At 46.5% G+C, this 26187-nt stretch overlaps 1 protein-coding gene across 4 annotated transcripts in view; it reads right to left on the bottom strand.

Annotated features, from left to right (window-relative positions):
- LOC144944587 (neuronal-specific septin-3-like) overlaps positions 1 to 26187 on the bottom strand; it is a 208720-nt gene that overhangs the window by 56662 nt on the left and 125871 nt on the right. For 3 of the 4 annotated variants that reach the window (XM_078872868.1, XM_078872872.1, XM_078872869.1), the window contains one exon: positions 6608 to 6910. In XM_078872868.1, the coding sequence (XP_078728994.1) occupies positions 6608 to 6910 (303 nt within the window). Of the gene's footprint in view, positions 1 to 6607; positions 6911 to 16065; positions 16237 to 26187 lie in introns of those variants that run through there. The other variant, XM_078872871.1, reaches the window with a different exon arrangement.

Raw genomic sequence — 26187 nt, 5'->3', positions numbered from 1 at the left:
ACTCATCCCTCCCCAATTTATTTAAATGCACACAAAATAGCATCGTTAAATAGGAGCCTAAAGTGCCTTAATTGACCTGTGAGTAATTTATTGGCGGGTAATTATTTCCTTAACAACAACAAAAAAAACTTTCGGCACAAAGGTATGCCTGTCAACTATTTCGACATCCCTATCGCCGCAATGGAAAGGCCTCTGAAGGGCCCCGAGGGAGATGAAAATCGCGCGATGATTTGCAACTGGATGCAAGACCAGGCGAGTCCAGGGGCATTGCAGCAACCGCTCCTGGCAGTAAAAGCCCCCCCAACATTATCGAGCAATTAACTGGCCAGATAACACCAAGTCAGAATGTAAAACACGTGCATTAGGGGTTCGCCTCGGGTGCCCATTTAAAAGCTCAACACGCGGAGAGACGGAGACAAAAGAGACGTCGCGCGATAGAGAGACGCACCGAGAGACAGACGGGAGGGAGGGGAGGGCGGGAGGCAGACGCGGCGAGATAGCTCGGACCGTTCACATTCCACACGCGCGTATCTCCAAAATTACAACGCCGGCCTCTTTCCTTTGTCGACAACAAGCATCAAACCTGCGCCAAAATAAATTAATAATAAACATCGAGCTCCCTCGTGTGTCTGCGGGCTTCTCAGACTGGCGTCAGGGGGGCAAGTCGACCGGCTCGTTTGCTCGCGACACGACCCATTCGCATCGTCAGCACGCGTGCAGCGAGGCAATGTCCATGTACAATACGGCGTAGCGTATCCACCCCGACCAATTGACCGGCAACACACGGGCACAGTGTCTGTGCACGGTGCGTAGCTGTAATTTCTCTCGGAGATTTTCCCCATGTCCGACCCTTCCACGTGTCCGCCGATACGCGGTGCCATTGCCAGCGTAATGGTGCGCGCCGTCCACTGGGCAGCGGGCGTCAGAGATCGCCTTACGTCACCCGCAAGCGCGACTGCATCAGGCTCCAAATTTGGCACATTTGAAAATGACACCGCGAGTTACTGAAGTGGGATTACACATGGCAATCATCGCAACACCCCCCCCAACCTCCCCACGACTGGCAGGGTTATTTTTTAAATCCTTTATATTAAGTTCACTTGCTTGCGCGCTTGCGCACTTACGACCGTGCAAATCTTTCGGTCGTTTTTTAACCCACTTCCCGTGATCCAATCGAGCGGACATTTTGCACACAGACTCGTTTTGCGTGACAATTTATTTTCGTGAAAACATTTTTCCAAAATTTTCAACATTTTAGGAAAAAAAATGTATATCTAATTACCAATTGCTTAATGGTGGCAGGCAATCATCTGACCCATAGGTGGCAGCCATTTCAAGCCAGAGGACGAGAGGACTCTAGCCGCCACGCATATAAAGGATTTATAGTGAAAAAGTTTGTTTTTACGGGTTAATTTTTTGTTCACGCTTGCAAATGAGACTCATCCTGGTTTTTAAAAAAGTTCAATGAAAAAGCCAAATCTCAGTCCCCAGAGGGTGGGATTTGTTGCATTGTACTGCTGTGCAATTTCCAGCATCGATGCATCGGGTAGATACACAGGTTGCTAAAAATATTGTTTTATTCTATTCTGGCGGTGAAGCCTGCAACCCTGTGCAATGGGGCCTCCGGATAACGCACGGCAGTCATTGTGTTCATCAGCGGCGCCCGCCCCCCACCCCCCCTTTGTGGATGTTAAAGGTCCCCGTGACATTCTTGAAAATAAAAGACCACTGTCTGCCAGCGTCACCAATGTATACAAGGACGTAAAATAAATATTGGATATTTTCCCGAGATAAAAAGCAGGACCACCGGGTAGACAATGAACATACTCCCGATAGGATCTGCCTTGTCTAAGAATTGACGTGGCAGAAATTACGCTGGGTATATCTGTGTGTGTGTAATGAATGAATGGAATTTCATGAAATGATAAATAAATGGCATTTAATTAAATGAAAAATAAATGGAAATAAGTAATATAAAAAAAAAACTTTTTTTTTTAAACACGCTTTAATTAATGTACCCTACTAGTAATGGAAGAACTCCACGACTCCAGGAAGTGGCCCCGAAGCTTGCCACAACGTAAGGGGCCGTGGTGATTTACAGCCAACGTCAGTTGAGCGTGGACAATTAGAGCCAAGGCGAAACATAACATATAAAAAAAGATTGTTCAAAAATATGTTTTTATTTTTAATGATAGAATATAGTATTGTCATCAGTATGACATAAGTATACCAAGTTTGCAGTCGAGACCACATTGGGAAGTGGGTTAAAATTGAGTTACAAGATTTGAGGATACGACAACAACGACAACAACAGAGTGAGTTAAATAAAAGCGTGTAATAAAAAATAGGTAATTTTCATGCTGTTGATGGCCTTAAGCCAGTGATGGAAATTCAACATTCCTGTGACAAGGTCCTATATAAATAAAAACTGCATATGCTACATTGGTAAACCATGCCATTTAAGCCTGGAAAGTGAAATAAATAAATTAGATGTCATCAGCAGCCATTGTCTATCCACTGCTGGACTTAGGCCCCCTCACGTCATCGCCAAAACATACTTTTCACACCGATGGCTGCACAGTATCGATGCGCAATGGGTTACTGAGCGTCGTCTGTTTTGTTACTTTTCCACGTTACGATCAACCATCCAAATCTCTTTGCTTAAGTACTTTCGCATTGCGTTCTGGTTTTCAGGAATGCATCCTGTGCATATTATTATTTTAATCTTCAAACAATTGCAATCAATAACCATTCAACTGATTTACACAAAAAAACCAAAAGCATCAATAATATTTTACAATCATCTGTCTTCGTAGTGAAGACACTCTGGCATTCTCTGAATCATGCCAGCTCACTCAAAAAAGTTCCTCATGAACGTTAATGTTTCGTATTTGTTTGTTTGCTGAAAAAGTGTGGCTTTGTGAAATTTTGTGCCATCTTGACATTAATGTCTCACCCTCCAGAAAAAAAAGTCCGATCACATTCCTCCGATTCCCTGTCTGTCAAAGGGCGGTTTCGATATGTTTTGAATTTGGTAAAAAAAAAATGTGAGTTCATAAAATTATTAAAATTCAAATGGAATAGTTTACACTGTACATTATATAAGAATGTGCGCAAAAGTAATGTAAATTTAAAAACTATGTTTTTATTTTGTTAAGACAAATACCCCAATTATATACCATTCTGAAGTGAAGTAAAATCCGAGACTGCCAGTTTAAACAACTCCAACAGGTGTTGAAGCGACCAATGAAAATGCCATTTCGTTTTAAAACAAAAAAATCACATTTCCTGGCCCCAAACCAGTGGAGTTGTAGTCTCTCCAACAAAAACGTTGTGTAAAACAACCCATAATAACCTCCAGCATCAAACACCCTTTCTCTCTCCACCGATGTATTTGAGCCACTGTCATTTATATCTTCCAGGCCATTAATACGGGCAAATTAGCCAAACTGAACTTTGCCATTGCCCTTCCAGTGAAAGGACCAGCAACAAACAAAAAAATGCAGGCCATCTGCTCCTTGACGGACAGGCAGCTGTAAACTTGTGACAGGCCGAGGAGTTATAGGGCATCGGCCCCAGGCGACAGACTAACGAAACCTCACGAAGGTCACGGGGGGGGTCACTTTGGGTCAGCGCTGACCACTTGGGTCACAAACACTGTTTTCCAAAGGATGTCAAATCAGCCACCGAGTTTTAATCGCTTCACATCCGACAACATGTGGCTGCAATTTGTGTACGCGCATTTGTCGTGAGCAAAGGCGCAGTGGATAGTGCACTGCGCTTACAATCCCAGTAACTGCGCATTTAGGGGGCCTCCTTTAGGTCATCTCAGCCTTATTAATTGAATGCAGTCAAAATCATGAGGTTGAAAATTACATTTGCCGTTGGGGAGTGACTCGACTGCTCATACGTGTGGATTTGATCAATGAAGTACCACTTTGAAAGGAAGTCAACGGTCATCGTTCTATGAATATAACGGGGCTTGCAGAGTAATGTGGAATTTCCACCACTGGTTCAGGGTCAGCAAATGTAAAAGAGCACCCACCCGATGCTAATTAGAACCCCAAGGCATTGTGACCAGCTTTCACTGCGGGTAACTGGAATCAGAACCCAATACATGCAAGGGTTTGCATATTTGTTTTATTATCACCGACTTAGTTAAAACAATTACATACGTTGGAACACAGGAACCACTCGATGCCAAGGGCATGTCAATTCCACACTGTGAGCCGCTGGCTCAACTCCATCTTACGGGAATTTTGACTTCGTACTTCATATGGAAACAATTTGTGACTATTTAGTTGAGTAAAGTGCACACACACACACACAAAATGTACATACCTATCTGACGGCCGAGGGAAGGAAAAAAACAACCATCGGCGAGTATTTGGGAACACAGAGCACCCAGCAGCTGTTGAACATTAACCTCTAGGCATGAACTGTCACTAATTGTGACCACGCGTTGTTAACATACACACACACGGCAGCTTCAGGCCTGAATCGCCGCGCAAATCCGTCGCGTTGAGGTTCACAATCAGCGCTGCTCTGGCCGGCGACGTGATCGCCTCTGGCGATTGGAAACCCCTCTGTACGTTTCGGTGGAGAACGTACATTAGATATTAACGCATTAATTTACAGCCGTTTGTCAATCGGTGCCATCACGTGAGTCGATTTTTTTAACCAGCATCAGAATCTTTATTTATCCTGGAGAAATCCGATGACCTATGAAGCTAATTTTCACAGATGTCCAGTCGGAGTGGAAGGAAGAGGAGGAGGAGGAGGGGAGGGGGGGTGGCAATTTGCTCACTGGTGTCATGCAAAAGTAGGCCTGTGTTGTTGTGCTCATGATTAACGGGGCCCTGCCAAACGGCATCCTGTCCCGCGCCTTCGGGAACCCCTGGGCCACCCAGACGATCGGAGCGTGGTGGTTGGTGAAGGGGCAGCTGAGCACCGGTTCCGATATCGCGCACCGCTGATGCTTGCCATCGCCGGGAGATTGAATTAACTCGGGTTCTTAGGTTCTTTCGGTAAAGCCACGCAGAAAGTAAAATAAAATAAAAACAAAAATAGCGACGTTTCGGATTTTTGTTTTTATTTTATTTTACTTTCTGCGTGGCTTTACCGAAAGAACCTAAGAAGATGATTCCTTGCAGTCACGAAAGCTTCAAATCTAGAATTAACTCGGGTTACCAGGTTTAGAGCTCAGTGTGAAATCGTTGCACCGCTGTTTAACCTCGAGATTACCTTGCTCTGAACGGCAGTCAGGTAGACACACAGTGTGGGGAGGGCCTTGTCCGGCAGTGTGTTGATGCAAGTGCTGCATATGTATACGTGTTTTGATTTGAAGCTTTCGTGACTGCAGGAATCCCATACTCTTTGGTTCTTTCGGTAAAGTCACGTTAGAATTTAACAAACAAATCACGACGTTTCGATCGCAACGCCACTTGTGTTGCGATCGAAACGTCGTGATTTGTTTTATTTTATTTCTCACTATGTGACTTTACCGAAAGAACCAAAGAGTATGTATACGTGTGTTTTAACGAAGGGCCTAAAAACCAACCAGATTTACCGTTTCTTAGGGGTTATTTTTTTCCCATACAAAGATTACTCCGTATTAATTTGGACTGAGACCGTTTCCGAGAAAGGCTTCTGTTGGCATGATCTGCATCCCGCAGACAGCGTGACTGCAACAACAGTAAAATGCCAGTTTTAAGCACTTACGAATGACGCTGCACGTTCAACGGTTAGAATTAAACAAAATACAGAGCTGAGAAAAAAACTGGAGAATGTGATGAGGAAATGTATTTAAATCGGCCATTCTTCACCGTAAATCAAATTAAATACTCCGGGCAATATGGGAATGTTCAAAATTACTTGTTTAATAACGTCAGAGCAACAATGGATAGACTGGTCCCGACCATGGTAATGTGGAATTTCCACTACTTGTTAAGGACCACCACATGCTCATTTGCGCAGGAAGACATGATCTGTATTATTGCTGCTGTGCCTCTGTTCTCATCGTTCACATAGCTCGAAAACAGAAAAGCAGACAATGTGTCCCTTCATCGATGTGCCTGTCCACATGAAAAAAAATATAAAAGTATTTTTAAAGCAACCCATCGGGCCCACGGCGTTCTGGGAGTGTTTAACTTCAGCAGCATTGATTCAGTACAAGCAAACTCTGGTCCAGTTATGACATAGAGCGTCTCATCAGCAGATTCAGGCCTGCCCAAATCGGAACTGATGGACTACCACATGCCAGAAGCAAGGATTCTTTCGTGAAGATGTTACTATAATTTTTAAGTTGAGCTTGGTTCATCAAGATCATATCGTAAGTGCGTGGATCAGGTATCACCACCACCAGCACCACCCCGACAACATTTTCCGCTAAGTGGCATTGACATCACCACAGCACTTTTGCCAGGTTAGATGTACTTTGAGGCCTCGGGAAGCGTTTAAAGCTTGCTGGCAAGAGATCAAGGTACAGATCCAGGTGTTATGGGTTCACCGAGAACGACCGGCATAGGCACCACCCCTGTGCTCCCCACCGTATTTTATCCAGCCCGTCGCGAGCGTCGCTCCGGCCGTGCCCGCCGGTGGCACTTACCGACGATCATGACGTTGAACTCCAGCCCTTGCTTCATGGCTTTCCGTCTCATCTGCTCCAGCACCGCGTCGATGCCCACGTAGCCGAAGAGCTCCACGCCGATGCCCTTCCACGGGGGGCGCGGCAGCAGCGCCGGTTCGCCGGGGGCCACCCCGCCATCCCCGCCCGGCGGCTCCGTCGCCCTGGGGGGCCCGCTAGGCAACTCCGTCGAGCCGAACCCGTTCCTCGTGGCGCGCGGCGTGAGCTCGCCTCCCCCCTCCCGCTCGCTCATGGCCTGCGACTGGCTCCCGAAGGATATGACTCCTGGGAAGCAGAGAGACGGCAAATTGTGTGAGTTCTCGTAATGGTCATCGTCATCGTCGTCGCTTAATATCTAAGCAGCGCCTCCCGTGCGACACATCTCGAGGTGCCCTGTTGGTAACCCCCCCCCCCCCCCACCAGCTGGCCCTGTAAGACACACAGCACCAACCGCCACGTGGGCACGGGTCTGCCAGCGAGACGTGATGCTGCTTCCTCATTAAACAATAAGACGAGTAATGGTTCCAAGTTGGACAATGACCCCGGGGGCGCCTGAGGTGGCCTACTCTTTTTCTAATAACGTCACGGGAACTTCAACGCCCACTCCGAAGCAAGCGGCGCGTATCCCATTGCTGATGCACCCAGTTTTGACCAGGCCGGCCGCTAGGCCCGAACCCCCGCGAAACCCTGCAACGAGCGCCAGCGCGGGGTAATATCATTCCCAGATACTGCGCAGACGCCATGGGTTCAAAGGCAAGGTTTCACGCCACCGGCAATTAAACCGGATTCTCAAGTGTAAGCCACACCAGACGCCGAATGCCAAGGCCTCAAACAGTCACACCGGGGAAACACTCGTCAACGATCCCGGCAATAGCGGGAGAAATGTCCCAGGTCATTCGTTTTAAACGGGCGCCTTGTTTTAAAGAGGAGCGCCTTGTTTTACAAACACAACTGTGCTGCGGTTCATTCTGTCCATCCATGTTGTGGCCAAGTGATGCTCCAGTCCGGGCACCCGACTCGCAATCAAAACAAAGAACAGATCAAGATCAAGATGTCATCACGGCAAAAGCCATTGACGCCACCACACTTCACAAACGCGTTCAACCTTCTCCCAGATACCGGCGCAGCAGCTGCTGAACGGTAGACTCACAATCGTAAGCTTGTCAATTAAAATCCTAGTTGAGGAGGCTGCTTAGGAGTGCAATCACATCCAGCCGTTTCCTTTGGAAAGACTGACTCCCACTACCAGAGGAATGTGGAATGTCCACCTATGGTTCAGGGCCACCAGTGAAGAGAATTAAGCTATATAACTCTTTTTCCTAAGCGACCCGGCCACAAATGACAGTTCAACAAAGTGGCTTATTATGTTGAAACGTATCACAGTCAAATACTCTAAACGCATGTTTCTAAACGGGGAGGGGAAAAACCAGAAGGTCCGGAGAAAAATCAACACGGCCACGGGGAAGAGAAACATGCAAAATCCAAATACACAGGCATCAGGTCGGGGATCGAACCCACGCCCGCCTGTATACCAGGCGAAGGAGTTAACATCTTGCCACCGCGGCACCCCAAAGCACAGCCTGATGCACATTCAGAGCACAGCGACACTTTGACTCGCGTTTCTGAATGCGTGCTGTATGCACCGCGAGCCCCTAATGAATGGCTGTCACACTCGAAGAGCCGTTGCATGCATCGCACAGTTGTTTGGCCTCGTTTATCCCCACCCAGCATGTGCCAGGGGAAGCGATACGCCTGCAAGTGTTCGACGCAAAGACCTCCCAACAGATGCCGCTTTGTTTGGGTGGGATGGAGCTATCTGTCGCCGGTAAGCCAGTACGGTCCCGCTTGTATCTGCCCAATTTAGCAAGTCCCATCTGTTCCCCGGCCAAGTGACATAAACGAGCCCCGTAGTCTATTTTGTAGGGTTCTGTAGATAAAAAAAGAACTCGGTTTTTGTATCCATTAAGAGAGAGAAAGAGCAGCATTAAACGTTTTGTTTTGTATAAGCAGCCCCATTATTTGTGTCTGGCTGCCTCTCGCAAGGATTGCGTCGGCCGCTCTGCTGTACGATGTTTTCGAGTTGCTAGGTTCTAGGTACGGAGCTGTAGTAGTAGTTGTAACACATTCCTGCGGAGGGAGCTGGTAGGAACGTCGGGTTGCTCGGTCAATGGCCAGGGTCAACGGCGGCGTGGTGTATTCCGCAAATATGCCCGACTGTGAAGGCGGGCACAAGCCGGCGTGAGTAGGTTAAACGTTGAGTTTTATAAGGGCACCACGGGGTGACCAGCCCCTCCCCACCCAGCCCCCCCCAGCCCCACCCTCCCCACCCAGCCCCTCCCCACCCTCCCCACCCAGCCCCTCACCACCTTCCCCACCCAGCCCCTCCCTCCCCTCCCCACCCAGCCCCACCGAGCCCCTCCCCACCCTCCCCTCCCCACCCAGCCCCTCCCTGCACGACGGACACAATAATCCCCTGTGGGCTGGTGTAACCAGGAGGTTCCTACCAGTATAATATATTCATTACAGCACCGTGTCAATACAACGCTGGGTCAAGATCCCCACGCACCATGTTGGCTGAGGGTAGTTGTTAAGTTAACACCGTGGTACAATGCATCCAACAACCTGCGGTCGTTTCTGGGCCACAGGTGTCATCATCTCCTTAGTACAGCTGACGGTGTTGTAGAGCAGCGACTGTCATTTTACATTGAGGTGGTTGAGCCGGATAATTGCGTTAGGAGCAGCGGAGTGGCGTGTCGCTGGAGTGCCTCCGACGTTTTTGTGAATCGGGCATCGAGTCGCCATTTGTTTCGTGGTTCTGTTCAGAGTGGCCACAGTTGTCGTGCACAGTGCTGAGTTATAAAATTATCCATCTTGCATTATGATCATCATCATTCTCATCGAAGTATCCGCATCTGCTGCTGCTGCCATAGTTTGTGTGCGGAGGCGGTTTCGGGTGAGCTGGGGCTGGGGATAGTTGTGGAAGATCGAAGCCAGGGATCTTGTGGGTCGGGTCGTGCAGGCGGAGGTGTTTGTTTCGTGACTTTTTGACGGGTGACGTCGACGGCGAGTCATATCTGAACATGTCCTAGGAACCCCTAGAGCCTTCCCCCAAGGCCGCGATGAACGGTACGGTGAAGTATGGTCAAACACAAGCCTCACGACTGACATGGCGTGTCTATACTCTTAGTTCTCTCGGTAAAGTCACGTAGGTAAAAAAATGAAATTAAAATTATTTTATTATTAATTTTAATTTAAATTTCATTTGTTTTTTACCTACGTGACTTTACCGAAAGAACTAAGAGTATGAATCATTGCAGTCACGAAAGCTTCAAATCTAGAATGGCGTGTCTAGACCGTCATTTAACAGTGCCTCGAAGTTGTTTATTTCTATTATTATTACTTTAACAGTCATGATGGTAAAAAAATTATAAAATACTGTACAACAGAATGGCTGATGCAACGCTTGCTGGAGACAGCCGGACAACAACAATGGGGGTGTTTGTCTCAACAGCCATATCAGTTTGGCCATGGCCAAACAGGGAATACAGGCAGCAACATTATTGTCTGAACACGAATCGAGCAAGGCCAGCCAGGCGCTCTCCCTGGGGACATGTACAGATATATTCCTCTCCAGCCGTCCAGCCTCCATGCACCCCATCTCTTCCTCCCTCGCCATGTACTTCCTCTCGCCTTCCCCCCCGCTACCCCCACCACCCTCGTTCTCTCATGCCAGTGTAGGCATCGGGTGAGTGACCTGATCGGTCGACAAGAATTCCTGAAGACAAGAAAGTGTCTGTGGACATCCTGAAGAGGCACGAGATAATTTCTATAACATTATCTTTGGGACAGTGTCCTTAAATTGTTGTGCACCAGCCAAGATGTGAGATATGTACGATTTGCAACTGAAGTTGAGTCACATGTAGCTCTGTTGTAAGTGGATATTTAGATACAGAATATTTTAATTTTAATTGATCTCATAGAAACAGACTCAAAACACACAACTGTACAAAAGAGGGCCTTTAAAAAATTGTTCTTATTGTAATAATATGCATTTTAAGTCACAATCCAAAGAATAATTGTATTAGACAAATTCTGCTTTAGTAGTGTTTGGTCGCAGGATTCTACATGGATCAGTGGTGAGAATTCTGGAATGACATCTGGGGTTGAATATGGGCAGCTGCTTGTGAATAAGCCAGGTTCTCAAGTGCCAGCGAGTTGATGGTCACAGCACGGCCACCGTCGAAATTAATTTGGCTTTGCACTTTATTTGGAAAAAATGACAGCTCTCGGAATTAAACATATCAGTTGGACCGCCGTGCAACAAAAAGTTTTTTTTTTATATCCGCATCCATGGGCCATCCTTTCACATGTATGAGGTTGCTTGAACTGCTCTGGCAGAATTCCAAATGGGTACTTTGTCTCGTGGCACGATGTCAATGGCCAATTGGGAGAATGAGTAAAACAATTGGCCGGTTAACCTTGGCCAGTTGACCTTGGCTGGTTGACCTTGGTCGGTTGACCTTGGCCGTTTGAGGAATGAACAATATTTCACGAGAACGTGCCGAGAAAAGCGCGTTTTTATATTTTAAAAAATATCAACCAAGCCCTTTGCTTGTCTAAATTACCAATATTTTAAGCTATGCAGCAGTTGACATCTTTGCTACGTGCTCAAAAAACAATAAAGATTACTCATCGCCGTACAACAAACGTACAAACATTCTGCACACGTGTTCATTAACTACTCGGTTCACTTACTAACTATTTTTTCCCCATCACAGAACGGGCTCGTTGCCGACCGGCAATTAATAACGAAGACGCGTCCACTGCACAGTTTGACCTCGGTATTGCGTAGGCCAAGCTGACCTAAGGGAGGACGCTTCTACTGTAAGCCACACAATGCAAGGCCACTCGCTCGCACAAAGTGAAGGGCACCAGACCCCTAGCCCCCCACCCGCCCCTGCCCCCTACCACGCTCTGTATCCTCAGATCATCACAGAAAACTGTTGAAAAACAATAATAAACAACGCACGTTCGTTCGAGAGACAGAGAGAGAGAGCCTGGGAGAGGAATAAACGTGCCATTTCCCAAAACACGACGGGGTCATTTCGAAGACATCACATCCGACCGTGCAAAATGTCCATGAAACTGAGCCGTAGCCACCATCCGCCCATGCACTCCTCCTCCCCCCAGTCCCGTCCATATTTCATTCACACCCCCCCCTCCCCCTTCAACACCCCCTGTCAACCTTCGCCAAGCCCGTCCAGCCTCTCGCGAGGCACAAATCGGCGGCTCGCACTGACGAGTGAGAAAAACTAATGAACTTCCGCAAAGGCATCCTGCCTGCCCGCCCTGCAAGCGAGCATCCTGTGTGGCTCCGCGTGTCCGATGATAAATTCGGTAGAAACTTTGGGCAGCACCGGCATCATTAGGGGACCAATGCTTTGTGATCACGGTTATTTTTTGGTAATAATATAAGTTGATTACAAAAAACTGAATTCGGGTGCTTAAACTCCCCGGAACGTGCAAAGGACATCGTGCCAATTAAGATGGCACACCTGATGCGGCTGGTTGCAATTACCGGTAAAACATCACACTCAAATTGCAAATGTTGTGGGTTTATTCTCCAACACACCGGTGTGCTAAATGAGTAATACATTGGCACGTTAAGTGTAAGTGTCAAACCTTACTAATTGGCTGTGTCGGGTGGTGGCGGGTTTAACGACACATTTATAGTTACGCGATCTAACCAACTCGACAATTGCATTGGAGAGCTGTGCAGCACATTATTAAAATGGAGGCTCCCTTAACTTATTGTCTTGGCAGCTTGCAACACTTTTCAATGAAAGTAACTGTAAAGATTTAAGCAATCGCCGTACAGTAATATATGTATAAGTTGGATGGATTGGATGGATGCGGTTTATTTAAAACGTAGGCTTAAGGAAAGCGCAAGACTGGAGGGCGTTTTCACAATTCTGGAAACTGCCTGACGATGCTGGTTGCAACTACCAGCGAAAATTCTTACCAAATTGTGAAATGTCGTGAGATTTCTCTCCAACCACACTAGTGGTGGCGGCGGTGGTGATGCTGATGCTGCTGAAGCAGTCGTAAAAAAACTCGCGCACGTTTATCCATCTCGTGACAACTTTATTAATTGGCCGTGTCGGTTCTTTTGAGGAGGGCAAAGCGACACACATTTGATTCGTGACCCACAAATCAATTGTGAATCGAGACGCGGCTTGTTTCAATGAAATAAAATAAACCAAAAACCGTCGGGGGGCCTCTACGGATTTCTGCTCGCGTTGAATATAGGGACGCATTCTTTCCTGGGAAAACACCCACCTGCACGGTTCGTGTTTGTACGAACGTGCACGCACACACACAAAAGACAAAGATCCCCCGTATAGCCTTAAAATACGGTTGGGACAAGTGCTGTTAGCGAGCACCTTTGAAGGCCGGCACGGCACACGAGGAGGTGGGTGGCCAACACCACGCCCGGGCCGCTTTTGTCTCCCTAGTGGCGAAGTTTACAAATCGCACCATGTACTCATGTGAGGCTGAGTCGACCTAGGGGAGGCCCAGTACCTAGTTAGATAATTGTCACTGGCGTTGGCCGCGAGCGGGAATCGAACTGAGGTCGCCAGGTTGGTAGCGCAGGTTGGTAGCGCAGCGCGCTAACCGCTACACTACCGCTCCCACACACACACACGTGTACACGCACAAGGGCACGCACGCGCACGCATACACACGTGCGCACAAATACACATTCCTTTGGGAAATTATCAGCAACTGAATGGCAGTAGAAACATCAACACTTATACTGGTGCGAATTAAATCTCTCCGGGGAGACCTGTAGTGGAAATAAACATGTTAAACAAGAACCCCATTGCTTGTGACACGGCCGTGTTATTTTTTTTTATTTTTGGTTCTTTTGGTTGAAGGATTGACAGTTTTTCATACTCATTTGCCCTCTAAATCATTACAGTAATCTAATTGTAAGGCCGGCTTAATTATTTTTAAATGCAATTACACTCAATATGCGCTGGTTGCCTGGGTGTGCTAAACGCTAGCGCTGCACTAATATCGCGCATATTTAGCACGTGCGTTTTATATGGACACATTTTTTCGTATTGAATCGCAGTAAGTTGCACTGGGGTGGAGAAGGTGGACCCGTCTCTCATGGAAATCTGTGAAAAAGAGCTTCATAGCTCATCGGATTTCTCCAGGATAAATAAACGTTTCCGATTCTGAATCTGGAGCGGTGGTTTGTGCGCCGTGCTCAAAAGCCGGGGACGCGAGTTTGATTGCTGGCCACGGTTAACATGAGTGGCGAGAGAGATAACTAAAACCTGCCGAATCCCCTCGCCCACCTCCTGTTCACCTTCACTCAGCGGCGAGGCTCACTCCATTCTGCTGCGCCATCACATCCCTCTGGACTTCCCACCCTCTGACATCCGTGATGATGATGATGATGATTTTGTCATCGGTTTGAAACTGGCCAAAAAAGGTCCCGTAGACATAACTGCTCAACCCGAGCTGTCAATGCTTTGATACTTTGCATTGCCGTTGTGCTGTTTCGCCTTTGTGGCGTTCTCTGGCATAGCAGTGGTGAGAGAAGGGCATAAAGAAGACTGCCTCTCGTCGTGTAGTCCAGGGGTCCCCAACCCCCCGGCCGTGGAACGGTACCGGTCCGTGGCCTGTTAGGAACCGGGCCGCACAGCGGCAGGAGGTGAGAGCGGTGAGTCCGTGTGTGTACACACTCTACACACTGCATAGTGGTGAGCGGTGAGTCCACGCATGGCCCGCCCCATTGTTTAATTATTCACCACTTCCGTCCGCGCCTCTTTCCCGCACTGCGCACTTGTTTTAGTCACAGTTTTGGTAAGCCCACAAGCCAACCCCTAGCCAAAATGAGTAAAAAACCAAACGTCGCTGGAGGGCTTCTTTGAAAAGGGAGAAAGACCCAATGATGACCCCCCCCACCCCCGGTCCGTGAAATAATTGTCTTCCACGAAACCAGTCCCTGGTGCCAAAAAGGTTGGGGGCCGCTGGTGTAGGCCAATCCGTTTCAAAGACAATCCATGCATTATTGTCAGAGCATGTGTGTTTGCATGTTTTTGCCACAAGCGTGTGTGGCTAACACAGACTTGATGCCTTGCAAAATGTGTCTATTTGGTGTTTGAACATCCTAACACCTCCTGTGTTATTGCCACAGAGGGCAAAGCATGTTCTTATTATCCGCGCTGTTGACTCCCTGCCTCGAGAAAAGTCCAGGCTCAAGGCTTCCATCTTCCTTCTGCCTACGACTGTCTTGCTTCTCTTTATACAGGGTGCTTCAAAACAATGTTAACACTTCCGAGAATTTGCAACAACGCCACAAGAAGTCTGCCTCCAGGCTCTGGAGACCACCTGGAGAAGATTCCAGGCGTGCGTTGACAATGATGGCGAACAAGTGGAGATTCTTTGACTTTTTGAAGCTGTTAACATGACATTTGTTATCATGCTGCAGTGCATTATCCGTTCCTTTTCTATTAAAAACGATAGTTCCATACGAGTGTTAACATTTTTGAAGCACCCTGTATATATAACATTTCCCTGTCTTGCATATCTCCCACACTTTAGAACTGCAAATACAGGCTACGCTTTGCATGGCTCTGTATTATTTTCAATTGTCTCAATGCCAATGCATTGCAATGATAAACGCATTCGTCCCTTCAGCGCATGGTGCCTCACTGCGGAGTTCTCAGGGTTCCAGTGAGTGAGAAGTCATCGTTATCTATTATGCGATTCCTGCCACTGAATACGCCGTGATACAACCAACAGTGGTTTGCTTTAAAAATACCTACAATAGACTTGGGAATGCCATGGAATGCTGTCTTTAAAATTATAAAAGCATCGCCAGCTTATACACAGAAATAATACATCAGCAGTGTTCCTTAAATGGGTATACGGGACGCTGCCATGAGAATGTGGAATTTCCACCTCTGGGTCAGGGGTCACTAACAGACTTGAGTGTCGTCCCATTGCTCGTGCGAGCAGGGAGCCGAGTTTGTTTAAATACGTCGCAATGAAATATGCATATTGCTCACGAACTGAGATAGCTTGCAAGCGAAAACCATCTCGTGACAAGGGCACGTCTCGAAACCCACTTACACATCGCGTACAAGCAAATTACAAACCTATGTTTGCTGTGGCATGAGAATTGTGTTGTTCTGCAAGTTAATGTTGTTGTTATGCAAGCTCCTATGAAAGCCACAATGCTGCAAGACAACATGGGATGACAAAAGTAACGTATACAATATAACAATCAGATAAAACCTGCTGAATTAACTTAGCATGTGGATGCCGGTTCGTAGAAAAAAACAGAGCAACCGCTTTCTTTTTCTCAAAATCTGTTTTAAATGCGAGCGTAAAGTTCAACGCAAACGGCAGTAGCAATTTACCTGCAGACAAAGTGGAGGAATCAGCGGCACATGAGAAAGTATCCTCACAGACAGCGACGCGCCAAAACAAAAGGATTTCGAGCGGCAGAACGGCGAGGAAGCACTTTGCGCGCACTCATTTCAATGCCATTCCGGCGAGAGAGAGAGAGGGGGGAAGGAATACAAAAAAAACCCCAAGAGGCACAGCGAGCAGAGAGCGAGCGAGCGAGTGGAGCAAGCAAAGATCTCGCCACTTTTTGAGGGTGGTGGTGGCGGTGTAAAAGGGTGGCTGGGGAAAACGTTTGCCTCGGGGCTGGGGAAGCTCACAATGGGCAAGCCTTGACTACGCGCGCGCGAGGGGCATACAGATGAGCGGCCAGGCCACCGCAAGAAGAAGCTCCCCCCCTCCCTCGCTTCTTCCCAGGCCCAGCACGTGTGTAAACGCGGTCAGTGCACTGCGCTACGAGTTCGATTCCCGCTCACGGCCGACAGCGGTTGACGATTGTCTGAGCCGATCCTGAGCCTCCCCTAGGTCGACTCAGCCTCAAATGAGTATCTGCCTTGTGTGCCGTGCCGGCCTTTATAGGTGCTCGCTAACAGCACTTGCCCACTACAGTGTGTCAAGGCTACACGGGGGACATTTGTCTTTGTTGTGATGCGTGCCGCGCGCCCATTGATAATGCGGCACTATCTGAACGCGTGTCTCGGGGGGCGTCACGAAGAGGGACGATGATAGAGCCGGCATTGTGGGAGTGGGACAGAGCACACGAGTGTGGCTTGCCTGCGAGGAGGGCGGACGGGCATTTCTTGATTTTTTTGGGGGGGGGGCGGTTGAGCAGAAATTCTGAAATCCAAAAGAAATAAACGGTTGAAATCGTGAGCCGGTGGAAGACGGATTGCCGAGAGGGATTTTTGTTTTAAATTCACGCTGTCAAACCGAAGTTGACGTAAAATAAAGTACAAACGGTGTTTATTTTTCTGATACTATGTCAATTATGGAAAGACCCGTGCAGTCAAATGGAGTCAAACACATTGTTGCTTTGTCAATTATAATAATGTATAATAAAGATTACAATAAAAAAAAATATACAGCCAATTGCCAATCCACTGCTGAATCAATGCCTACGACCCATGCCGTTTCGATCATGGGGGTTGTTTGACCAGAGGGGGGTTGGTGAACGGGGAGGCGCTGGACCAATTCAGATATCCCTCACCACGAATGTTGGACGTGGAATTTAACTCGGGTCGCTCAGCTTAAAGTGCGAGGCCACTGCACCATCACTCTCATTCTCACACTCGTCATCTCCCCACCTCACGTGTTGGTACGTACACTCGGAGATCTCCCAAGCAAGTCATCGTGTGGCAGCGCGCACTCGCCGGAGAATGAAATGCAGCTTAGCCAACTGGTTCAGGGAGTTGAATAGAAATGTAACGATTTCTCCCGCTTCGCTCCAAAAAATTGCCAATATCACATCCCGCAGCTTCATTCCATCGCACGCGCTTGCGGGGAATGCGAAAGCAACTCGACTGTAACAGCTGCAATGAAACTGTCACAATAAGTCCACTGATAACTTCTTGAATGGCTTGGCAGTTCTTCACACTCGGCGCGTGACATCGCCGCTCAATCTGAACCACTTGGTCACCATCAGCCCTCAACATCGCCCAACAATTGGGGCCGCCACGCCGTTAACACGGAGAGGGACGCTGCCGCGATGCAACGGTTAGCAGGCTGGATCTGTTATCCCGAGGTTACCAGTTCGATATCGCACGCAGCACGACGGCTGAAACGATGGGAAAGTATTTGTTTTAACTGCCCCCCGTCCTCTCCCCACCTCTGCCTATCTGGCGGTATAAATTAGCCGTCCCATGACTAAATTGATCGTGTATTAATCAGTGCCGGATTATCATATTAGGAAAAGTAGCATAGTAGCAAAAGTAGCGTGTGCTACGGGCCCCGCACTTTCAAGGGCCCCGCGCTAAATGCTTTCAAGCTATAAATTCCGGTTCAGTAATTATGCACTTGCTCTATTACTATAGTACTATACTGCCTTCAACTTTTATGAACGACTGGGTGTTTAAGGTTAGCGATTTGTCGTATTATCTGGCTGTATAGCAAATGGAAAAATACAATTACTTTACTATGCAAGTAAAAAATGTGTGTTTCAATGTTTATTTATTTATTTACTTTATTTAGGGCCCATTTATAGCATATGCTACAGGCCCTGCGCTAGCTTAATCCGGCACTGGTATTAATAAAACAAGTGTTGGTACTCCCACCTCGTCCAAGATGTCTGGCCAGGGTGGAAAAGTCGGGCCAAAATACCCTCTAGATCAGGGGTGGGGAACGTCCGGCCCGCGGGCCGTATAAGGCCCGCGAAATCATTTGGTCTGGCCCTGCCAAGGCAAACGCAGGCGGGACTCGAAATTCAATAAATCTAGAAGCAAGCTTGGAAAAGCAGTTGCGAGTAGCAACATCATCAATACCAGCTAACATCACACGCCTCGCCAAAGAGAAGCCGTTCCAGCCATCACATTAGGGGTGAGTTAATTAAATGTTTGACCAAATATAACAGGCTAATTTTTAAGTTGATCATTTTGTATGGCCCGCGAATGATGTTATAAATATCCAAATGGCCCTTGGCAGAAAAAAGGTTCCCCACCCCTGGTCTAGATGCACCGTCTAGATCTCCCCTCTAGTGTAGGCCCTTCCGCAAGCAGTGGCAAAAGCGAGCAATTTCAGCGCTGCACCTTAACCTCTATCTTGAACACATTTACAGAATTAGCACAGTCCCACGGCACCCGTTGTCATATATTTAACTTTAAAATCTCCACATCTCCAGAAGAAGGCCAGTCAGCTGAAACTAATCGAAGTTTTCTTCTTCCATCTCCGCTCGAGATACAATAGGACGCATGTTGAACTTGTTATTCAAACTGAATTTAATTACATTCTTGATGAGGAATTGTGTAAAGGGAAACTTTTAAATTAAACATTTGGTTCGTCCTTCACTCATGGCAAGTAAAAGCAAATGTAGGCCAAACCAATATGTTTTTACCCCCAACAATACGGCGTTCGTGGCCTTGCATGTGTTACAAAAATAAGCAAATGACAACTAATACGCCGCTTGCTTCTGATTAAAACCCGATTCACACCAGCACAGAGTACCTTGCGGAGTAGAATGGCAAAACGCGAACATTCCCTGCCATACATGGACAAAGCTGTCACCGACACACAGACTTTATTAGTGTGTACATCTCCAGTGGATGTACATGGACCCCTTTTTACGCATATTGTACAAACAACGTAAACATTTCCCAGTGTAAACATGCATCACTTCGGCTTGTTTTTATTACAATGTCACATTGGAGTGCACCGCAGCCCACTGGCCTAGCTGGCTGGAGACCACCCTGACATTTGTACGAGTCTGGTCTTGAAAAGTTACAACCAAAACTAAGGTGTTCACGATGTGCCTTTTTTGAGCTTGCATCTCCGGCAATGTCTGCTCGCAAGACAATATCGCCTTTGGTTTGAAATGCCTGTATAGACTTGTGTATATCTAAATATATGTTTAAATGAAAACAATCATTCAGGTGTTTTTGCTGACGTGAGATTACTCTGGCTCAAGTGTGGGGCAAAGTGGCAGCCAGTACAAATTTACTTATATTGTTAATTTATGATCATGAACGTTGAAGTTAAACCCTTGGGCCCAACGAAAAGTAAAACATTATAATTATAATCATTCGGCCCAAAGATTTGACTTAAACGTTCTTGATCATAATTATATATTATATTAATAGTACAATCAATTAGTATACTCGTCGGAGGCCGTCGGACTGCGAGAAGGGCTGCGTGCAGAACGAGAGTGAGCGAGAGAGTGAGCGAGAGAGTGACCGAGAGAGTGACCGAGAAAGTGAGCGAGAGAGTGAGCGAGAGAGTGAGCGAGAGAGTGACCGAGAGAGTGACCGAGAGAGTGAGCGAGAGAGTGAGCGAGAGAGTGAGCGAGAGAGTGACCGAGAGGGTGAGCGAGAGAGTGAGCGAGAGAGTGAGCGAGAGAGTGACCGAGAGAGTGACCGAGAGAGCGAGCGAGAGAGCGAGCGAGAGAGCGAGCGAGAGAGTGAGCGAGAGGGTGAGCGAGAGAGTGACCGAGAGAGTGACCGAGAGAGTGAGCGAGAGAGTGACCGAGAGAGTGAGCGAGAGAGTGAGCGAAAGGTGGGGGTTTTACATAAAGCTAAGTATAAAAATGTAAAAAAAAAATTAGGAAATGATGAACGAAGCAAAGTGCCGACTACACCGAGCATCTTCTTGTTTCCACTGATCGTAAAAAAAAAAATTAGTATACTATAACGATGTGCATTTTATGAGCTCTATAATTAATTTATAATTTATAATTATGATTTTGTTGGAGGCGTGAGAAGGGGTGCACTGGAGACGGGGGGTGGGGGGGGGGCAAAATGTTGAGTTGACAATTCCCGCGCCTCCCAAGTTCGCGATCGAACAGCAGTGTGAGCCCCCTTCGGTACATTTGTGCGCGCTACAAATTACTTTATTATTCTTATTGTGGTGATTTAATATAATGGAGACCGTTTTTGAGATATTTCACGATCATCTTCTCGGTTCTTTCGGTAAAGTCACGTAGAAGGGAAATAATAAAATAATAAAAATACAACATAATAAAATAATTCTCACGACGTTTCGGCCACAACGCAAGCAGCCGTCCTCAGGTGAAGAACAGGTCTGTCGGAAAGACAGCGTCTGAATGAAGAAAGACAGCGTCTGAATGAAGACGCTGTCTTTCCGACAGACCTGTTCTTCACCTGAGGACGGCTGCTTTCGTTGTGGCCGAAACGTCGTGAGAATTATTTTATTGTTTTATTTTTATTATTTTACTATTTCCCTTCTACGTGACTTTACCGAAAGAACCAAGAAGATGAATCCCTGCAGTCACGAAAGCTTTAAATCGAAATATTTCACGATGTGGCATTGTAAATAAGTCAATAAATAGTGAGCAATGATGTTTATTTCATTTTAGACGCATTTGCTGTGTGGATTATAGGAATTAGCGTTTAATGGAAAATCAAGACGTAGTTAGGAAAACTAATTTCTGACTTGGCAGGAAAAAAACTATTTCCCCCTAAAAAAATGTTAGCCGGGCACGCCACTGGCTCCAAAGATGCATCATCGATTCGCGGATTAGCCTCACTTCTTAAGCTCACGAGGCGTGCATCAAACCCTGTGTAAGAAGATTTATTTTTTCGATCCGTATATGTTGTATGTAATGGGTTCATGTGGCCCCCTCCAGCCATTCACTGCAATGTTAAATAAATTAGGTAAAAGACAAGTTTTTCAATGCACACACTTTTATTTGCATTTAAAGGTAGAGAATATATTATTTTGACCCCAGAATAGATTCAATTTGATGTGCTGAATTAAACAGAGTGGTTTCCTTTTGAAATGTTTAATTTTCTTCATGCAAGGCACCCACTTTTATTCAGCATATCAAATTTGATACATTTTAGGGTCAAGATAATACAATTGCTACTTTTGAGTGCAAATGAAAGTGTGTGCATTCGAATACGTGCATATTATTTTAATATTAACATTTTAAACGTAACTTGTACATGTGCATATTCAATCCAATATCTCAATCAATACAATAACAGTAGTTAATTATTGTCTGGATAATTATAATATAATTGAAATAGTGCAATAGATGTTTAAGTAACAAAAAACACGAAAAGGCCCAGGATTGGTGGGACCTGGACAGGTTCTTGAAATTAAATCTTGAATTGTCAAGTGAAATGAGTCTGTGTACAAAATTTCAGCTCGATTGGCTTTGTAGATCCGAAGATATGAAGGGTCAAATTGTGTAATAAAAAAAAAGAATCAGTACTTGAATCGAAAAACAACCTTGATTCATGACAACTTATCAATTTGCTGGGGGGATTGAATCCCAATTGCACCTCTAATTCCTAGCATGTCAGTAGATGTTGCTGGGTGATTGCACAATCACTCACGTCTGCTTTCTGACTCCGTGTTTATTCCTGGCATGAACCCAAGTTGTCACATTCTCATCCATTCTCCATCAAACGTTGGTTTAAACATACTATCGACTGATATAACCACATCCTTTCCCACATGGCTGCAATTCATCTTACTCTCACATTCGCATTGACTGCAGTGCTCCACCTACCCTTTGATGGTGCCTTCACATGCAGACCACTCTGTTACATGTTTCCAAGCTACCAAATTCATTCATCCGACCACAGGCCAATACAATGGTGTAGCCTATGAGCCAATGAGATTGATTGGTGCCACCTGGGGTGGCAAATACCAGTACGCACCATGACCAGAAAGCTTTAGCTTATTCACTTGTCTGTTTTATAGACACGGTAATTATATTTTATATTCCATACACGTTTCATATCCTAGATTTGAAGTTTTCGTGACTGCAGGGATCCATACTCGTTGGTTCTTTCGGTAAAGTCACGTAGGTATAAAATATACAATAAATTACCTAATATTTTAACGAAAATTATATTCTCCAGCAAACTATCCCACAGTATCCTGCTTTAATAACATTTTGTTTTCTCATTTTTAAAAAGCTACCACAGTGGCCTTGCTATTATACATATTTGTAATCTCGAGATAAAATGTTTCAATAAAATATTTGCTATCATTTGCCACCCTTGGTTGTGCCAAGAACCCATTTTTGGGTTAAGGGCTCAACGGCCATTGATTGAAATGGGCCCTGGTGCATGATTTGAAATGCGGTCACCACCTGTTCAAAATCCCATCTCTTCGTGGCCCAGTGGCTGGGCATCTCCGGGTCGTGTGCTCCACGACGCAGTTGCACCGCCTGCACACTTCCATGGCCACGCCACTGGGCCGACAAGTGCAGCGGCGCCTTTCGCGTGTTTTTCTTCATCGCGAGCGCACGGTGTTTTGTTCTCGAAAGCCTCGTGTTTCCCCTCCTGTCCAATCGAGTTATTCCAAGCATGTGTCTAACCGTAAAGACCCCGGCGCAAAGCTCGGCTAACTCTGCGTGGGACTGTGGAGACGACAGCACGGCGCACGAAAACTTGAGAGAAAACTATTGTCCACATGAATGAGCACAAGCTTAAGAGCTTAATTTTTCCTGACATTTATTTCATTATTTGTTTCATTTAAGAAGGTGCTGGGTCTCCCCACCACACCACCCCTTCTCCCGTGCCTACCCCCCCACCCATTCCCCTGCCATGTACAGCACGTGCAATGGATCAATGTCAAATCAACCCACTCCCACTCGTTATAATCGCAAGAAGTCATAACTTTAGATGGCTGGATCGCTCGGGGGGCCAATGACTATGTCAGAGAATTCAGACTAAACCACGTTCCCATGCGCAGCGAGTTTCGAATGGTCTCGGCTAAATCACAATGCACCGTCCACTATTGCTGAAAATTCGATTTATTTTTGCTTAGTTCGTCCTCGTCCAGTAAACGGCAAGGGTCGAGTTCAACATTCGCTTGCCCACACCACTGCTGACAGAACATTTAACATTGGCCTACCCATCTCGGAAAGCCATCGTCTCACAAAGTCCAAGGACTCTTTTTTTGTAAGAGGATCCTGCTACACTGGGTTATTCTTTTGAGATGTTTTCGACCAATTATGGAGCGTTTATGCAAGTGGTGGAAATCTGGAGCACCCGGAGAAAACCCACACGTGCGATGGGTGGGAAGGAGGTGGCAACGCTGTAATGCCACCTGTCCAGATGGAAACAGATGGAGATCAACCCACTTGCTGCATCGCCTTCTCCTGGCGAGCCAGGGTATGTATGTTGAACATCTTTCGCACCGTACGAAGCCAACCATGCTAATCGGAGGTGCGGGAAGGTGAAAGCAGCAGCAGCAGCAGCATCTTTCCCCCACCACCGCACACGACCTGCCTGACGATCGACTAACTGTGGTGTGCCCATTTATACTGCTGGGCAGACGGAGGGGTGAGGTGGGGATTTAATTAACTTGCCCCATTGTTTCAATTACCACGCCAGCAGATTGAACCGGCGACCCCTGCATTGCGAGTTCAGTGTGCTGCTGAGCATTACATCATCGCCAGCGTCCCTAGTCCAGTGACATTCCCTAAAAATCGGTAATGAGAATATCAGAATATAAATTTTTGTATTCAAATATTTATTTAAACTGGAGGAATATTTATTTTTACTGGAGGAATCCGATGAGTCGTGAGGCTCTTTTTTACAGACGTCCAGTAGTTTCCACAGATGTCCGTACAGCTTCAAACTTGGCATGAGGTGAATGACTCTACACTGTATGGGATAACCAAGATGTGCCATGCAGTGGGGGGTAGGAGAGGGCTCTTGAATCGACACCGAAAAAGTGCTCCTCTGGTGTGATTTCCCAGGCCAATTTCGTGGCATGACGTGAGGCTCCGCTGGTTGTATTTAGCTCGGCCATGTGAATCAACATTTGTACCACAGCCGTGATGTGATTAGTAAAATGTTTGTTTGAAAAAGCCATAATGAGATACCAATCACTTCACAGCACTGCCGTACAAAGGACATCACGTGACCGGCACTAGTTCACGCTTAGCTGTAGCTTAACATTTCAAAATGCATGCAAAAAAATATAAACAACCGACTTGCTGTACTGCCATCTGCAGGCATGCCTCTCTTCCCGGCTAGTGGGTGCCCTCGGACGCGATGATCCCTTTGTGACCCACCAACCCCTCCTCAAAGGTTCCGCACTACAGGCATGCACCTCCCTCCACGCCCTCCCAAGTCTCAACCAGCAGCTAATCCTCAAAGAGAAAAACCTGCATTTGGCAAACAAAAACTACTCATGCCCTCCACCTCACCCCACCACAATACATGCGCAGGTTTTAGATGTCGGCTGTAAATCATCTCTGTTTCATTTCTCCTCCTCTTGAGTGTTCATCTCGTAGCTGGGAATCATTCTGGTCGTTTGCCAGCCCAACATTGATATGATTTGTTCACAGAAAAATATGGGAAGATTGGGTGGGCTTTCCCAGCAGGGCAATATTCATCATGTGGGTTAGGAATGGGAGGATAAGAATGGGTCGCTTTTTATTTTGCTTCCTGCTTCTCATACGTTCTTGTGCTATTTGAGCCTCGATGTATTTTTCATGACTCCTGTAATAGATGGAATGAACGTTTGATAAAAAAAACTACATAATTCGGACTACAGTGCTGTTTGGAAGTCATAGCTACACAAACAAGCGCATGCACTGTGTTTGCCATGCATACATTATTGCCCGTTTGTTTTTTGTTACTTTGAAGAGCGTCTTTCCACTTGGAGAAGCACGTCTGCATTTACTCACGGTCAGTGTTTGTGAAATACAATTAATTATAGCGTAGGGCAAGTGACAAATAGACTACGGACCCCTGAGAGCATGGGGAAAAAGCTCAATCATGAGTAATTGCTCCCAGCACCAACTAAATCAATCAATATGACTCAAAAAAGCAATTCAGTTCACAATGTAAAGACCATTGAGACTGAATCCATTTCTTTTGCAATGAGTACCTTTACAGCTGCCGTTATACAACGAGAGTTTTGGGTTCGCAAGTTGAGCTGCACGTAAGTTAGAAACGTTGTGATCTGAAGACGGCTCACGATGAGAGGCTTTCCAATGCTTGTCACTGGATCTTAAACAGCCGCACTATCCTAGATTTGAAGCTTTCGTGACTGCAAGGATTCATATTCTTAGGTTTTTCGGTAAAGTCACGTAGGTAAAAAAATTAAAATTAATGAAAGTAAAATAAAAAATAAAATAAAAATCACGACGTTTCGGAGGCAACACAAGCTTCCGTCTTCAGGTGGAACCGTCACAGCACGACTGCTGTATCAAGTGAGAGAAATTCCAAGAAAACAGTCCTTGTATATATACTGGATGAGGGTGGGAGGAGCCAAGGTAGGCCCTGAATATTATTTTTGTGAGGTTCGGTGCGGCTGAAGCACGCTGTTAGCCGCGCTATCGATGATCGGACTTTCCAATTCCACGCAAACAAATAACTGGGGGTCTGTATGTACGCTGGACTTCTTTCGCACCACACGTAGCCAAACCGCAACAATGGAAGGTGCGGCTGTATGGAAAACGGGCCCTGAACTGTGAAATACATTCAGGAGGGGACGAC

Source organism: Lampetra fluviatilis, chromosome 35, assembly GCF_964198595.1.
Source record: "Lampetra fluviatilis chromosome 35, kcLamFluv1.1, whole genome shotgun sequence".
In the NCBI taxonomy this organism is placed as follows: Eukaryota; Metazoa; Chordata; class Hyperoartia; order Petromyzontiformes; family Petromyzontidae; genus Lampetra; species Lampetra fluviatilis.
Note: the sequence above shows the minus strand (reverse complement) of the source record. Positions and strands in the feature narration are given on the sequence as shown.